This window comes from Trichosurus vulpecula, chromosome 6 (assembly GCF_011100635.1).
Source record: "Trichosurus vulpecula isolate mTriVul1 chromosome 6, mTriVul1.pri, whole genome shotgun sequence".
Classification (NCBI taxonomy): Eukaryota; Metazoa; Chordata; class Mammalia; order Diprotodontia; family Phalangeridae; genus Trichosurus; species Trichosurus vulpecula.
This window is the reverse complement of record NC_050578.1, coordinates 59233681-59250479: the sequence shown is the minus strand read 5'-3', so window position 1 is coordinate 59250479 and position 16799 is coordinate 59233681. Positions and strand designations below refer to the sequence as shown.

At 36.5% G+C, this 16799-nt stretch overlaps 1 protein-coding gene across 1 annotated transcript in view; it reads right to left on the bottom strand.

Moving 5' to 3' along the window:
- Positions 1–16799, bottom strand: part of BMPR1B (bone morphogenetic protein receptor type 1B) — a 210160-nt gene that overhangs the window by 46490 nt on the left and 146871 nt on the right. The window contains exon 3 of the mRNA XM_036764077.1: positions 15378–15537. Coding sequence (XP_036619972.1) covers positions 15378–15537 — 160 coding nt within the window. The remainder of the gene's footprint in view (positions 1–15377; positions 15538–16799) is intronic.

Below are 16799 nucleotides of genomic sequence, written 5' to 3'. Positions count from 1 at the left end.
AAGAGCATACAATTATTTGTCTCACCTCTCCTCCCTCCCTCCTTCTCTTTCTCTCTACACTATCTCTCTCTCTCTCTCTCTCTCTCTCTCTCTCTCTCTCTCACACACACACACACACACACACACACACACACACACAGAGACATGTGCCACTAAATGGAGCTGATCACAGAATATGCTTCATATTCCACGAAGCCATACAAACAGAAGAAAAACACAGCTTAGGAGGACATCTTGCCCTCTCTCTGCACCCCCGTATTTCCATCCCTTGCTCAGGAATAATATTAAAATCAATACCAGCACTGCTACTACAATGGGATCCCAACACCATGTGGCTGCTGTGACACCCCCGACCAAGACTCCCTTCTCTGACCACAGCTTCCCTGTATTGCTACCTTGTTATTACAATGTTAATTCTCTGAGGTCAAGGGTGATTTTCTTTTGTCCCAGTGCCTACCACAGAGTATATAAACAATGCTTCTAAGTAACCCTGCCACTTGACAAGGAGATAACTATCTCTGTTGTAGTAGCTTGTGCTCCAAAAGCAAAACTCTGGTCCTCACCAGAGTTCATTATTTAGTCATTTTTCAGTTATGTCTGACTCATTGTGATACTTTAGGGTTTTCTTGGCAGAGATACTGGAGTGATTTGCAATTTCCTTCTGCAGATCATTTCACAGATGAAGAAACTGAGGCAAATAGGGGTGAGTGACTTGCCCAGGATCACAGAAGTGTCTGAGGCCCGATTTGAACTCAAGTAGAGGAATATTTCTGATTCCAGCCACCAAGCTGGAGGTAGGAGATTAGAATAGAGAGACATTGATGGGCAAAACACAACATATAACCCGTGTCCTCCTGGGTATGAAAGAGAGAAGAAAGAGTACTGTTTGTGTTTATTTATAAACAAACTGAATTTCTTGTCCTTTGGAAGTGCAGAAGATAAATATATATAATATAAAACATGAACACATGAGATTTTAAAACAAAAAAGCATCACTGTTATGTTCTGTAAGATGTAAAGCTCTATCCATTCCATCTTTTGCATATACATACAGTGCCCAAAGATGGGCATGGCAACAGAGACTGGAAAGTTTAGTATTACAGAAAGGAAATAGTGAAATGCTATTAGCTATGATTTGTCTTTTTTCATATTACTGATAGTGACGTTCTGTTGTTCATTAGCCCTTGAGTTACCATCAACAGGCTTTATAACTGTTTACTTGGCTTGCAAACCTAAAGTGATCTGTAATACCTCAGTTTATACGTACTAAAACAGCAGAGTTCAAACATCCTAACAGATGGCTCGATGGTGCCAGTGATAAATGTCTTTGTTAAACCAAGGTCAAATTCATGAAGATTTCTGGGGAGAACAACTGCCTCTGCTTGCAGCCTATAGTATAAATTCTTTTGGGGCGGGGGGCTTCCATGCTGATTCAATCCAATTTCTGTGTAAATAGGAAAGCCATAAAAATTAAAAAGTGCAAGAAAAAACCTGAATCCTATTAACCTGAAGCACAATAATACAAATACATGCTACTTTCTGGATTTCCCATTTTTTTTCAACGTATTTAACATTTTTAAGTAGGGTGGGAGCAACTCAGAGAGGGGACATATTCTTTCACCAATATATGAAGATCCTGGTGTGGAAACTTCCCCCACTACTTAGACTGACAACAACTCTTTTACAATTTCTACTTTTAAAGATTTGCCTGGGACACTGACCTGTTAAGTCACTTGCTTTATCTAGCTAATATGGTTCAAGGAAGACTCAAACTCAGGTCTTCCACATACCAAGGTCATCATCTATCCACCATACTAAGGTAACTCTCAAAATTTGCATATGATACACAAAGTCCTTCCCTGGAAGCCACAGCATAATTTGGAATCAAGGGCAATAAATATTGGAAATAATCAGCCTGATTCTCTGACTGTGAGTTTATATGGGAGTGAGCAAATATGACTTAATGTTTGGGTTTGGTTTTGAAATAAATAAATATATATATATATATATATATATATATATATATATATATATACATATATATATATCTTCTGAGAACTTCAGTGTTTTGTAATCAATTATTCAGCTTTGAAAAAAATTATAAAAATGACCATATCAGAGACTTTTAAAATTACACTGTGCTAGAAGCTATCTAGGATAGGAACAGGGATAGGAGACCTGTAATTCATTGAAACAAGGAATTCTATTACTAATGCAGGTCAGCACCTTCTCTGTAACAAAATTTCTTGTTTGAAGTCCCAGAGATACTGTGTGTCAGAAGTGGGATTTGAAGCCAGGTCTTCTTGGCTTTAAGGCTGGCGCACTATGCACTATGCCACTGTGAATTCTCTTTAAGAAGGTGTATACTTGGCAAAATAAAGAAAACAAATTATTCTTACTTTTCTGTATATACTCTAAAATACTATTTAGAACTTGGAATAGCTGAATTTGCTGGTGGCAGTGTTTTTATTTCTATTTGAAAGATGGAAAGGACACAGAGCCCACAATAATTGCTCAGTAAGTATTTCCCAAATTGAAGACATTGCTTTCCAGCTAATTCTAGCATGAGGAGATCTAGAATCTTTCGTCTGTCTTTGTATAGGAAATTAGTATGACCTAAAAGACCTTCCTCTACTATCTGTCACCATATTTAATACAGAAGAAACAGAAAATTATCTCCAGGAAACTTGCCCCAAAAGAAAGAGAGAGTTTTTGGACTTTAGCATTGGCTATGCTACCTAATCATAAGTGTGTAATACAATGATGTTTTGAAATTCAATTCACTTGACCTAAATGGCAAGAATAAAACTCCATATTTACCGTGAAACTCTAAATTATGAAATAGCATAACAAAAATAGTACAATGCAAATCACTACGAGTGGCTCTCTACAATAAAATATCCTGCTACTCTATACCACAGATAAACTGTTGAACCAGCACGTAAGACAGAAACTACAAGGAGAGGCCCTATATTCTGCCTCCTACAAAACAAGGTATCATCTTGCTAAAGTATGAGATCTGATGATGAGAACACAAAAAACCACAAGACCTTATTTTTGGAAAGATGCTACTATGATTAAAAAACTACAAAAGTGAAAATGGTGATTTGAACCAAGACCTTTAATAAATGTCAGAAATAGAAAGCCAGGATCCCAAACCCTGCAGCTGTTCAAGCAGATGTCTTTGTTGGCAAAAGGCCAATAAGATGCTGTACCTATCCTACTGGTTCACAATGGTTCCAGAGTATCAGTTCTTTCTACTACCTTTCAAGGAAATAAAAATGACATCACCATCTAACTAGGTGTAGCCTATTTTGTTTTTAAACTTATTTTATTTATTTTTTTAACTACTTCAAAGGTGGCCTATATCCAACTTCCCATTCTGACCCTGATTATTTTATATAATTTAGTGTCCCAAAAAATTCATTCTAAATAATAAAAGCTTCCACAATTGAAACACACACATACACAAAGATACTTGAGTGTGTATTTGTACATATGTATGAGTGTTCATATATGTATGTATTATCTATGTATCCATAGCTATCTATGTATCTTGTCAATGAGTCCAAGATCTAACAGAAGAATCCACCATACTCATACTTTTACTGGTAATAAACAAAAATGGGGGACTGGAAAAACAAATGCAAAATTTGATACTACAAAGAACTGAGTGCCAGTGGAACAAATCAGATGGACTGTTATGATTTCATCATGCAATGTAGGACGTGATAACAAATGAGAACAGTGTGTGTGCCTTTAAAGAATCTGAGCCCCTTGTGTCACAAACACCTGTTTGGAAACTCACAACAGTACACTCAACAGGAGGATTAAGATTTCAGCAGGTTCAGGGTTAACATAACCTTTACAAGGACTCTTATGAAACCCTTTCAACTTTGCCACCTGTGACTCTTCAAACTATTCAGCTTCTAATTCTTCATATGCTAATTACCGCTGATTTCATGTATAAATCTTGTGAGTGAATCATCTAAAATGATAAGCACTGATTTATACCTCTAAGACTCAAAAATTAATTAAGTTCAAGAATTCTTGACCAGACACTAAGTGGACAAATGAATAAGTATTCAGATCTCTAAAATAAAGACTTGAAGAATTCTCAGTTTTTCGTTAGCTACCCAGACATTTAAAATCTCTAGTTTTATATGAGACTCCCTTCCTAAATTCTATAGCTGAAGGGAATGTCTCTTATTTGTTCCCTGATCCAAATAATACCACCCTGTAAATCATATGAAAACTGCCCATATATTCTAGTAATTATGAATTTAAAGAATTTGTATGCAAAGGGTACACAGTGTGGCCATTCTTGATCTTTCCCAGTAAGAGCTTTTCAAAGTTTCCCCTTCATTAATGTTCTCCTCTGATGTCTTATCTAAGATAGTGATGCTGGGGTTGCAAATTATTTAATCTCTGGCAGCTGCCACCAATATGGCAGTATGGGTCTGGTGGTGGTCTGTATGTTGGTCATTCAAGAATCAATCCAAGTTCAGAAAGCCTCAAATACAAGTTGGTCAGAAGTGATGAATTTTTCAGACACTGAAACTTCAAAGGCCAAAATTCAAAGGGCTCTGATCAACGTTAATGGATGGTGCATCTACAATAATGAAATCACAAACTGTCAAACTATCGAAGCATGAATTCTGGACGTTTTCATGTATATATGGCCTAATTATTCCCACCAAAGGCTTTTTATAGGAACTCAAAAAATGCAAAACAGTACTGAAAGAGAAGGAAAGGCATAAGAAAGCAGAAATTATGGAAGTCTGGGAGTAAAACTGATAGGTAAACAACATGTAGCAATAAAGACTATATTTGTCATCACAATGGTATAGGGAAGTCCTAGGTGATGAAACCATTCTACCAAAGTAGATCATACCTTCTGTTACAGAAGGTTTTAAAGAGTTGTCTCATGCATAGAAAAGTCTAGTGATTTGCTCAGGGTCTCACAGCCAGCATTTTTCAGAAGCAAGTCTTCAACCTAGCTAGGCTTTCTTGGTTTTGAGACCAATTCATTCCACTTATACCTCTATAAGCAAGATACATGGAGGGTGAATATAGCAGGCTATATGGCTCCTCCCTCACCACTGCCAGAATCAAAACCTTGAGAATAACCTTTGACTCTTCTTTTACTCTTTTCCTACTATTTTACCAAATATTCTTCCAAAATGTCCTTGAATTCAACCTTTCCTCAAGGTTGGTAGAAGGTAGACCAGGAGCCTTGAATGTGCCCTCAATCTTAGAGGGATACTGGTAAAATAGGAACACTAGTCCATTGTCGGTAGAGATTTGAATTAGTACAACCACTTTGAAAAGTAATTTGGAATTATACAAATAAAGTATTTAAAATAACCATATCATTTGACTTAATGATTCCACTAGTAGGTTTATACCCCAAGGAGATCACTGACAAAAACAAATTCCTCATTTATACCAAAATACTTATAGCAACATTTTTGTAAAAGCAAAGTGGATATCCATCAACTAAGGAACGGTCAAACAAACTGTAGCATATGAATATAATTGACTATTACTGTACTGTAATAAATGTAGAATATTAATACATGTAAGCATGGAAAGACTTACATGATCTAAGGCAAAGAGTTGTAGAGTCAGGAAAACAATAAACACAATGACCAAAATTATATAAATGGAAAGAATAAAGAACAATAAAAAGTTAATGGGGTAAAATTTTTGAAAAAAAAAAAAAGATGGCTCTAAAGAAGAGATCCAAAAAGACACACCCTCTTCCACTTGTTTAAAGAGATGGAGGTCTACGGCTATTCAACTCTGCATATATTTTAAGACTTTTTTGATTTATTAATTGGTTTTGTTTTGATTTTTTGGTTCTCTTGCTTTTTTCTTTTCTTTTTTAATATTTTTATTGTATTTAGGATGTCTCTCTTGCAAGAGAAAAGCTGAGGGATACCAGAAGAAATCCAAATGATTAAGAGATTAATAAAATTGTATTTTAAAAAAATTCCCTGACTCACTGGATATGTTCAAAGACTAACCTTATCTTATCTAGATAACCTAATTTCAATTACTAACTAAACTTCAAGAATATATATGCCATCAAATATTTCTTAAGCACCTAAAAATATAGAGGAACTCATACATATAGGAGAGCAGTATAAAGTAGACAACTAAGAAATATGATTGAGTTGAAAATAGGGGAGGCCTTATATATGGGAAAAGAATAGATAATAAAGAAGTTAAAGTAAAGTGAGGATCTAGGTAAGAGATTATCACTGAAATGGAACTGAAAGCATAAAGAATAGGGAAATGGTAAAAAGCAGAAATACTAGATATTGTGAAATCTACAAACTTTCTAAATGAACTTGATTGTAACCGGGACAAAACTTTAGGATAGGTACATTAATTATAATACAAGTTTTGCTCATTCTCCATACTTTTTAAAAGGCATACTATAAAATCATTAAAATAAGTAATAGGAAAAAAGTATGTGTGGGACAGAACTAAGGTGGCAAGGTAAAGGAAGCCCAACAGCAAAGATCTCCCAACATTCCTTTACAAACAACTTTAAAACTACATCACAAATTGAATTCTGGAGCAGCAGAGCCAACAAAAGGTGGGGGTGAGATAGTTTTCCAGAACGAGACAGCTTAGGAGTTTGGCAAGAGAGTTATGTGACACTGGGGTGGGGGCTGGCCCAGATTGCACATGGCAGAAAACCAGTGGTGTTACTGGAGGTTTCAATAGCAGTAGCAGCTTCAGAGCTCTAAAACTAGAGACAGTAAAGGGATCTGGTAGCTTGTCAGAAAAAGACTACTGGGTACTGCTGTGCTAGCACTGGGCAAAGAATAAAGTGCTGTTTGACACCTCAATTATTCATACCCACTTCTAGGTTACAGTTCCAGGACAGAAAGGAGTGATAGTTGTCCCAAAAGTGGTCCTGAAACGCAGTATCATTTGTAGTCATAAGGGTTCAGGAGTCCTAAGGAGTAGTAAAGCCTTTGGTCCATGGGAACAGGGGCCTTGAGGAGCAATGTCACTTGCATGCCCAAGGAAGCAGTGATCGTATCTTTCTCCAAGTCACACCACCTCGAAAGCACTGAAAACTTTCAAACCTCCAGAAAAAGCTCTGAAAAGAGCAGGGGGAAAAAAGCCTGGAGCTTGGTATAATCCTCTCCTCCCCCATACTCATCTCAGCAATAAAGCCAAAATTTTAAAATAAAGGAAAAAGTCAATAGTCTGGGAAAACGAACAAAAAACAAAAAGAGAACCTGCCCACAAAAAGTTACTATAGTGAAGTATTAAAAACTCAGAAGACAACAATGTCAATATAGCTACAAGCAAAACCTCAACGGAAAGAGAAATGTAGATTAAGCACAAACCCAACAGGAATTCCTGGAAGAGCTAAAAAATTATATATAAAAAAATAAGAATGGAAGAGGAAAACTAGGGAAAAATAAGTGATTCAAAAACATGAACTAAGCACAAAAATAGGCAAGAAAATATACATTAAAAAACAGAATTGGCAAAATAGAAAAAGGGGTACAAAACTTCACTGATGAAAATAATGCCTTAAAAAGTAGAATTTGCCAAATGGAAAAGGAGGTACAAAAGCTCACTGAATAAAATTCCTTAGAAATTAGAATTGGGCAAGTGGAAGCAAATAGCTCTAAGAGACATCAGGAAACAATAAAAAAGTAAAAAGAAAGGAAAAGTAGAAGAAAATGTAAAATATCTTACCAGAAAAACAACTGACCTGAAAAATAGGTCAAGGAGAAATAATCTAAGAATTATGGAACTGCTTGAAAGCCATGATCAAAAAAAGAGCCCAGGCATCAACTTTTAAGAAAGTATAAAAGAAAACTCACGTCTGATAGAACCAAGGGGTAAAATGAAAAGTGAAAGAATCTACTGATCACCTCCCCAAAGATTACAAAATGGAAATTCCCAGGAATATTATAGACAAATTTCATAGCTCCCAGGTCAAGAAGTAAATATTGCGAGAACCAGAAAGGAAACAATTCAAATATTAGGGAGTTACAGTCAGCACCACACAAAGTTTCTATATTGAAGAATCAGAGGGCTTAGGAGGCAAAGTAGCTGGGATTACAACCAAAAATAACCAATACAGCAAAACTGAATATAATCCTTCAGAGGAAAAACAGGATAGTTAATGAAATAGAGGACAAAGAAGCATTCCTGATAAAAAGACTAGAGATGAATAGAAACCTTGACTTTCAAATACAAGACACAAGAGCAACCTAAAAAGGCAAACATGAAAGAGAAATCATAAGGAGCACAATAAAGTTAAACTGCTTACATTTCTATATGCAAAGATGATATATGTAACTATTAAGAACTTTGTCATTATTAAAGAAGATAGAAGAACTTGACATAGAAGGCATACTAGTGAGCTGATTTTGGGAAGATCTTGAAAAAAACATATAGGTGAGAAAGATGGGTACACTGGGAGAAAAAGGAAAGGACAGGTAAAATGGGAAATACTGTCACACATAAAAGAGACATGCAAGGAAGAGCTGTTATAATGGAGGGAAAATTGTTTGAGGTGCACTTCCCTCCCATCTGAATAGGTTTAAACATCAAAGAATTCTCTCTCTCTCTCAGCAGTAATAAAAAAAACAGAATTTTGAGGAGGGAAAGGGTAAAAAGAGATAGAGAAGTATAAAATAGGATAAAACAGAAGGAAAAATGGATTGGACGGAAATGTACACCAAGTATTTATAACTGAGAAAGTGAATGGGAAGAATTCACCCATAAAACAGAAGGAGGCAACAGAATGGATTAGAAACTAGAATGTTTACAAGAAACATACTTGGAGAAGAGAGACATTTAGAGTTAAAGTAAAGGACTAGAGCAGAATTTATTAAGCTTTGTTGAAGTCAAAAAAGCAAGTGTAGCAAACATGATCTCAGACAGAGCAAAATCAAAAAGAAACCTAAATAAAAGAGATAAATGAGGAACCTCCATCTTGTTCAAAGGCACTATATTAAGGATGAAATAATATCAGTACTAAATATATATGCACCAAATGGCATAGCATCCAAATTCTTAGAGGAAAAGTTAAATGAACTACAGGAGAAATAAGACAGTAAAATTTTACTGGGGCGGGGTGGGGGGGGGGTAGAGCCAAGATGGTGGTTAGAAAACAGGGACTTGGTTAAGCTCTGCCCCAAATCCCTCCAAACACCTGTAAAAAATGGCTCTGAACAAATTCTAGAGCTGTGGAACCCATGAAATAGCTGAGGGAAGCAGGTCTCCAGCCCAGGAGAGCCTGGAGGGTCGCTGGGAAGGGTCTTTCACATGGTGCTGTGAGCAGAGCGCAGCCCAGTGTCAGCCATGCCAGGACCAACCAGATGGGGATTCAGGCAGAGCAGGCCTGAAGGCCATGAATCATTGAGCTGTGGCAGTTACCAGACTTCTCAATACACAAACACCAAAGACCACAGAGGAGGTTAGTGAGAAAACTGCTGGATTAGGTTAGACAGCAGTCTGGCACCAGCCCTGGGGGTGGTGGAGGTGGTGCAGTAGTGGCAGCTACAGCAGCAAGAAGCTCCTTCAGCTACTTCCAGAACTCCAGCATCAGCTGCTTCCCAAATCCCTGGCTCACAAGGTAGGAGGAATCAATCAGCAGATTGGAGCAAGAATGCAGGGAGCACTCTGCTGGCGCACAGGCAGGTTCCCTTGCTATGTCCTGCTTGGATCTAGGTCATGATGCTGGTTGGCAGTTCTTAGGGGAGGAGGAGCACTGCTGTGGCACAGCTTGCAGTGGAAGTGGAGTAGACGTAGCTCTGAAAACAGCAGCACACCCCCTAAAGCTTGGGACAAAGTACTCTCTACTATATAAGCAGCCATACCTTGACAAAAAGCTCAAGGGTCAAGTAGTTGGCAGAAAGATGAACAGGCAGAGAAAAAGGACTCAGACTCAGAGTATAAAATCTTTTTTTGGTGACAAAGAAAATCAAAACAAATAGCCAAAGGGCCTACATTGAAAGCCTCCAAGAAAAATATGAATTGGTCTCAGGCCATGGAAGAGCTCAAAAAGAATCTGGAGAAGCAAGTAAGAACAGTAGAGGAAAAATTGGGAAGAGAAATGAGAGTGATGCAAGAAAATCGTGAAAAAAAAGTCAACAACTTGCTCAAGGAGATCCAAAAAATACTGAAGAAAATAATACCTTAAAAATAGACCAACCCAAATGTCAAAAGAGCTCCAAACAGCCAATGAGGAGAAGAATGCCTTGAAAGGCTGAATTAGCCAAATGGAAAAGGAGGTCCAAAAGACCACTGAAGAAAATACTACTTTAAAAATTAGATTGGAGCAAGTGGAAGCTAGTGACTTTATGAGAAATCAAGACATTATAAAACAGAACCAAAGGAATGAAAAAATAGATGACAATGTGAAATATCTCATTGGAAAAACCACTGACCTGGAGAATGGATCTAGGAGAGATAATTCAAAAAATTATTGGACTACCTGAAAGCCATGACCAAAAAAGAAACGAGACATCATTTTTCAAGAGAGTATCAAGGAAAACTGCCCTGATATTCTAGAACAAGAGGGTAAAATAGAAATCTAAAGAATCTACCAATTGCCTCCTAAAAAAAGATCCCAAAAAGAAAACTCCTAGGAATATTGTTGCTAAATTCCAGAAACCCCAGATCAAGGAGAAAATACTGCAAGCAGCCAGAAAGAAACAATTTGAGTATTGTGGAAACACAATCAGGAAATACAACATCTAGCAGTTTCTACATCAAGGGATCGAAGGGCTTGGAGTATGATATTCCAGAGTTCAAAGGAGCTAGGATTAAAACCAAGAATCACCTGCCCAGCAAAACTGAGTATAATGCAACAAGACAAAATATGGACTTTCAATAAAATAGAAGACTTTCAAGCTTTCTCAATGAAAAGACCAGAGCTGAATAGAAAATCTGATTTTCAAATACAAGAATCAAGAGAAGCATGAAAACGTAAACAAGAAAGAGAAATCACAAAAGCCTTACTTAAGTTGAACTGTTTTGTTTACATTCCTACATGGAAAGATGATATGTGCAATTCATGAGACCTTTCTCAGTATTAGGGTAGTTGAAGGGAATACACACACACACACAGAGGGCACAGGGCGAGTTGAATATGAAGGGATGATATCAAAAAATAAAAAAAAATTAAGGGGTGAGACAGGAATATATGGAGAGAGGGAGAAAGGGAGAGATAGAATGGGGTAAATTATCTCACATAAAAGAGGTAAGAAAAAACAGTTCTGTTGGAATGGAAGAGGGGGCAGCTGAGGGGGAATGAATGAATCTTGCTCTCACTGGGTTTGACTTAAGGAGGGAATAACATACACAATCAACTGGGTATCTTACCCCAACAGGAAAGTAGGTGGAAGGGAATAAAAAAGGGAGATGATAGAAGGGAGGGCATATAGGGGGAGGAGATAATCAAAAGCAAACCCTTTTTAAAAGGGACTGGGTCAAGGGAGAAAATTGAATAAAGGGGGACAGGGTAGGATGGAGGGAAATATAGTTAGTCTTTCACAATGTGATTATTGTGGAAATGTTTTACATAATGATTCATGTGTGGCCTATGTTGAATTGCTTGCCTTCTTAAGGAGGGTGGATGGGAAAGGAAGAGGGGAGAGAATTTGGAACTCAAATTTGTTTTTGCATGCAACTGCGAAATAAGATAGATAGGGAACAGGGCATAGAAAGCTATCCTGCCCTACAAGAAAGTAAGGGTAAAGGGGATGCGAGGGGGAGTGGGGTGACAGAAGGGAGGGCTGACTGGGGAATGGGGCGATCAGAATATATGCCATCTCGGAGTGGGGGGAGGGTAGAAATGGGGAGAAAATCAAAATCTTGTGGAAATCAATGTTGAAAACTAAAATATTTAATAATAAAATAATTGTTAAGGAAAAAAACAGTTTAAATAATATGTTCCTGGGTTGGTTTGTGGTAGTAACTACCAGTACCACTACCCCTAAGGTATAAGGATAAAGATAACCTGAAAATCAAAGTTAAAGCACTGCAGGAGTCTACAACATTGACTATGGAAGAAATGGGGAGAAAATTTGTAACTCAAAATCTTGTGGAAATCAATGATGAAAAATAAAATATTAAATAATAAAATATGAATAAAAGAAGAAAAAATTACACTAGTGGGGTACCTCACCTTTCCCCTCTCAGATCTAGACAAATCTAACCATAAAATAAATGAAAAAGAAGCTGAGGAGACAAGCCCCTGGAGACTGAATGGGGAAGAAAAGGGCCATCCTGTTTTTCAGATGTACATGGCACCTTCACAAAAACTGACTATGTATTAGGGCACAAAAAGCTCACAAACAACTGCCAAACAGCTGCAATATTAATGCATCCTTTTCAGACCAATAAAAATTATTGTCAATAAAGGGCCATAGAATTATAGATGTTTTAAAAACCTAGAAACTAAATAATCTAATCCTAATGAATTAATGGGACAAAGAATAAATCATAGAAAAAACCAACAGTTTCATTAAAGAAGATAACAATGAGACAACATACCAAGGGGAAAATTTATATTTCCAAACTCATACATCAAATAAAAGAGATAAAGAATTGGGCATGCAATTAAAAAAAACTAGAAAAAGAACAAATAAAAAATACCCAATTAAATGCCAAGATAGAAATTCTGAAATCAAAGGAGAAATTAAGACATTAGAAATGAGAAAAACAGTTAACCAATAAATAACACTAGCAGATGAATTTATGAAATAAAAACAAAACAAAAAGATAACCTATTGATTAATTTTATTTTTAAAAAAGAAAGAAGGAAATCAAATTCCTAGAAAGAAAAATGAAAAGTGTGAATGCAACATCAACGAAGACTAAATTAAAGCAATTTGTCCAATTCTAGACCAATAAAACTGACAACCTAAATGAAAAGGATGGATATTTACAAAAATATAAATCACCTAGGTTAACAGAAGAGAAAACAGAAAACTTAAAATATAGATAACCTTATCATAGAAAAAGAAATTGAACAACCCCTAAATGAGATGCCTAGGAAAAAATCTCCAGGACCAAATGGCTTTTAAAATGATTTCTACCAAATATTTAAGGAACAATCAATTCCAGTACTCTCTAAAGTACTGGAAAAAAACAGGTAAAGGAGTCCTACCAAATTCCTTTTATGACACAAATACTGTTTTGATACCTAAACCATGAAGAGCAAAAAGAGAGAAAGAAAACTATAAACCAATTTCTCTACCGAATATTGATGCAAAAATTTTAATAAATTTTAATTTAATACATTTTTTAAAAATGTTAAATAAAATACTGTCAAGGAGATTATGGCAATAAATCTCAAAGATCATGTGCTATGACTAGGTTTTGGCCACCAGTTGCTTCTAAGTGAAGTGAGAAGGTGACCTTGTAATAGCTACCACCTCTTCCCAATAAAAAGAAGTGGATAAAAGATCTGTCTTTGTAACTGTGTGATATTGAGTGAGTCACTTCATTTCACTGTCCTAATATGTAAAATGAAAGCACCAGGTCAAGTTATTTCAAGGTTCCCTCTGCCTCTAAAATACCACGATTCCCTTAACAGGAATGTTCTTGCTCTCTGTACCCTTGCTCCCCATTCCAGCTAGATGGCCCCACTGATTTCCACATGTAAATCCAGGACAGATGAGGTTATGTCCTACTTTTTTCTCTACCAATTCTGCTATGGCTCAAATTCCTTTCTTCAATTTGAACCTTTTTGCTAGATTAGTGACCTGAATTTTGATCCAGTCACTTTGTCTGGGCTCCTGACCAACTTCCATGATAAATTCTTTCCAATTTTCTCAGCATCTGCTACACCTCCTTTACTATTCTCTTATTGATACTGAACTACCCTTGATATATTCTGCCTACTTCTCTGCTTTCTCTTGGTCATGTTTAACCTGTTCTAGCATCTGTTTACCTGCTTCTTTCACACACCATCAGATTCTCCTCAGCCCAGTCCCTTGCCCTGTGTCCATAACCTCTGCCACTCACTGTCTATCCTTAATCTAAATGTTGGTAGAGGTAAAAGATAGGGAAATTTAGCTTCTGAGGCATGAACATAAATGAGAAAAAATGCTAAATTATCTTGCTCTGGAATGTACGTCATTCACTCAGCATGAACATGGTATGTGGTAAAAGTTTTATTTCCCATACACTGCCCATAATGCTCTAACACCTGGCTCGTTCCTTACCTCAAATTCCACCATGATAGCTAATCACCCTAACTTGAGATTTCTCTGTAAACCAATGATTCTTAACCTGGGGTCCATGGACCACTACCAAGGGGTTTGTAGATAGATTTCAGAGAGTCCATAGGACTTAAATGGGAAAAATTGCATCTTTATTTCAATATAATTGGTTTCCGATATAACTGCATATATTTATTTTATAGAAGAGGTAAATAGGGTTCACCAGACTGTTAAAGGAGTCCATGATAGAAAAAAAATTAAGAATGCTTACTCTAAACTGATGGGTCAGTATGCCCATCTGTTGAAAGCAAATTTTTTTTAAAATATATTAAACCTTCCTTTACTGAATAGAAACTTAGAAAAAACTGGTTCCTGTTGAGGAAGATTTAAATATTTGGTCTATATTACAAGAATTTTGTTTTTGAATAGTGAAGGTATGTAGGTGGTTAGAAGCATGTCAGAGTACAATGTCAGGCAGTACAATTTCAGCGTGGTTTCTACTGCAGTTGAAGAGTTGAACATTGTGGGAAAATGTGCCAGTAAGAGCTAATGAATTGAAGTATCCTTGCATTGAAATGAGTTGTTCTGGACAGCACAAAACAAAAAATGCAACCAACACATTTTTCCACTTTGTGGCTGTCACATGACTGTGATTAATTCACCAGTAGAGCCCAAGAACAATTTCAGTACAGTGCTAAATGATCTTAGGCTTTCAGGGTCAAAAGTCTAATTTCTCATATGCAATGAATCTGACTTTTAAGTTCTGGTTTCCAAATTTGACAGTGAATTTTACAGAGAAATAAATTAACATAGCTAGGATAAAATATTAAATACTATGTAGGATTTTCTCATTTACATCATATAATCATTAATCCCACAAAAACATGAAAGGTTTTTTTAAAAAAAATTGTAACAGAAAAAGAGAATCACAGATTTAGAGCTAGAGGAGTCCTCAGAGGTGTAGTCAATGAGTGTAAAAACTGCGGTCCAGGGAGGTTAACTGGCTTGCCCAAGGTCACATGACTAGTGTCAGGAGCAGGATTTGAATCCTTGTGCTCTGACTCCAGAGTCAGCACTCTATCCATTGTATCTCAGTGGCTCTAAATTAGTGCTCTACTACTGTTAAAAATCTATATTTGAACTACTTGAACCACCAACCTGCAAATATTGTTGACGGAGTCTTCAGGACAGTGATGGTGGCATTTGCATTGCAAGACCTTTGGCCGAGGGGTGGGGGCTGTGATCACACCGTCTTCCTTCTTGCTGTCCACATTCAACTTTCCCGAACTTCGCAAAAGCATATTGTCAAGGAAATTAGCTATAAAGGAAGAGCAATATATGTATATATGTATTTTTTTAGATCTATGGAGAGTTTCCAGTGGTATCTACCAAAAAATAGAAAGGAGAAGAAGCTTGAGGCATATAATTTTTTGAAAGTAATCTGTGGTCAGTATTTATTCATATAATTCAAACTGACAGACTTCATAATTTAAAAAGTTACTATTGTGTAGAGAATGAGTTTCTCCACATGGGATAAATTTTCTTATAGTATACAAAAATTTGCATAATCATTTCAATCTAATATTCTATATTTTAATTATTACATAGAAAATAAAAAGAAATGATGGCAAAAATAATTTTCTGCCACGTATTTCATTATAAGGCCAAAACTGCAAATGTTTACCAGTAACTAGGAAGCATAGTTGAAAAAGTGCTCAGAAAGACCAGAATTCAAATTCTGCCTGAGACACTTATTAGCTATATAAACCTGGGCAAGGTTTATAATCTCCCTGGTCCTCAGTTTTTTTCTATTAAGTGGGGATCATAATAGTCCCTATCTCCCAAAGTCCTTGTGAGGATCAAATGAGATAGCACTATGTAAATCACTTTAACAACCTTACACCACTATATAAGTGCTAGCTCCTCACATCCTCCTCCTCATCCTCATCCAGATATGCATCATTCTTGGCAGCTGTTGCAAACAGGAACATATACCTACTGTAACAGCTGACAGTGACAATCCTTCTATTGGGGGTGGGAGGGGAGGTCAGCCATTCTTCCTTAAAATTGTAAAAGTAAAGCTACAATAGGATAAAATGTAGTATAACAATGGGATAACATGTCACCAAGATACAAGCCAAACAGGGTAGTAATAATGACAACACAACAAAAAGCAGAAACTTTTAGATTTTCTAAATAATATGAACAATCTACTTAGTCTGATATTTTTCTTTTCCCAGTGGAGTTGATTTGAAGCCCTAGACCTGGATTCAAATGCTGGGTCCTGTACCATGGACAGCTCACTTCATCCCTGGTATCTATCTTCATCTACAAAATGAATTTAGATGTGATGGTCCCTACCAGCTTTAAACCCACAAAACTGAAAGACTGGAAATGCTTCATTCAAGGATCTATGGGTTTGGCATCCAAACTTAGTCATACCTTGATTATAAAAAAAAACCAAAACTTTTAATTATAAGCACTACAACTAGATTTAATAAAAAAGCCACCAATCCTTCTTACCACTTGCCCCATCAAACAATGATAAGAGGCACTGAGAATTTTGAATGCTGCTCAAGT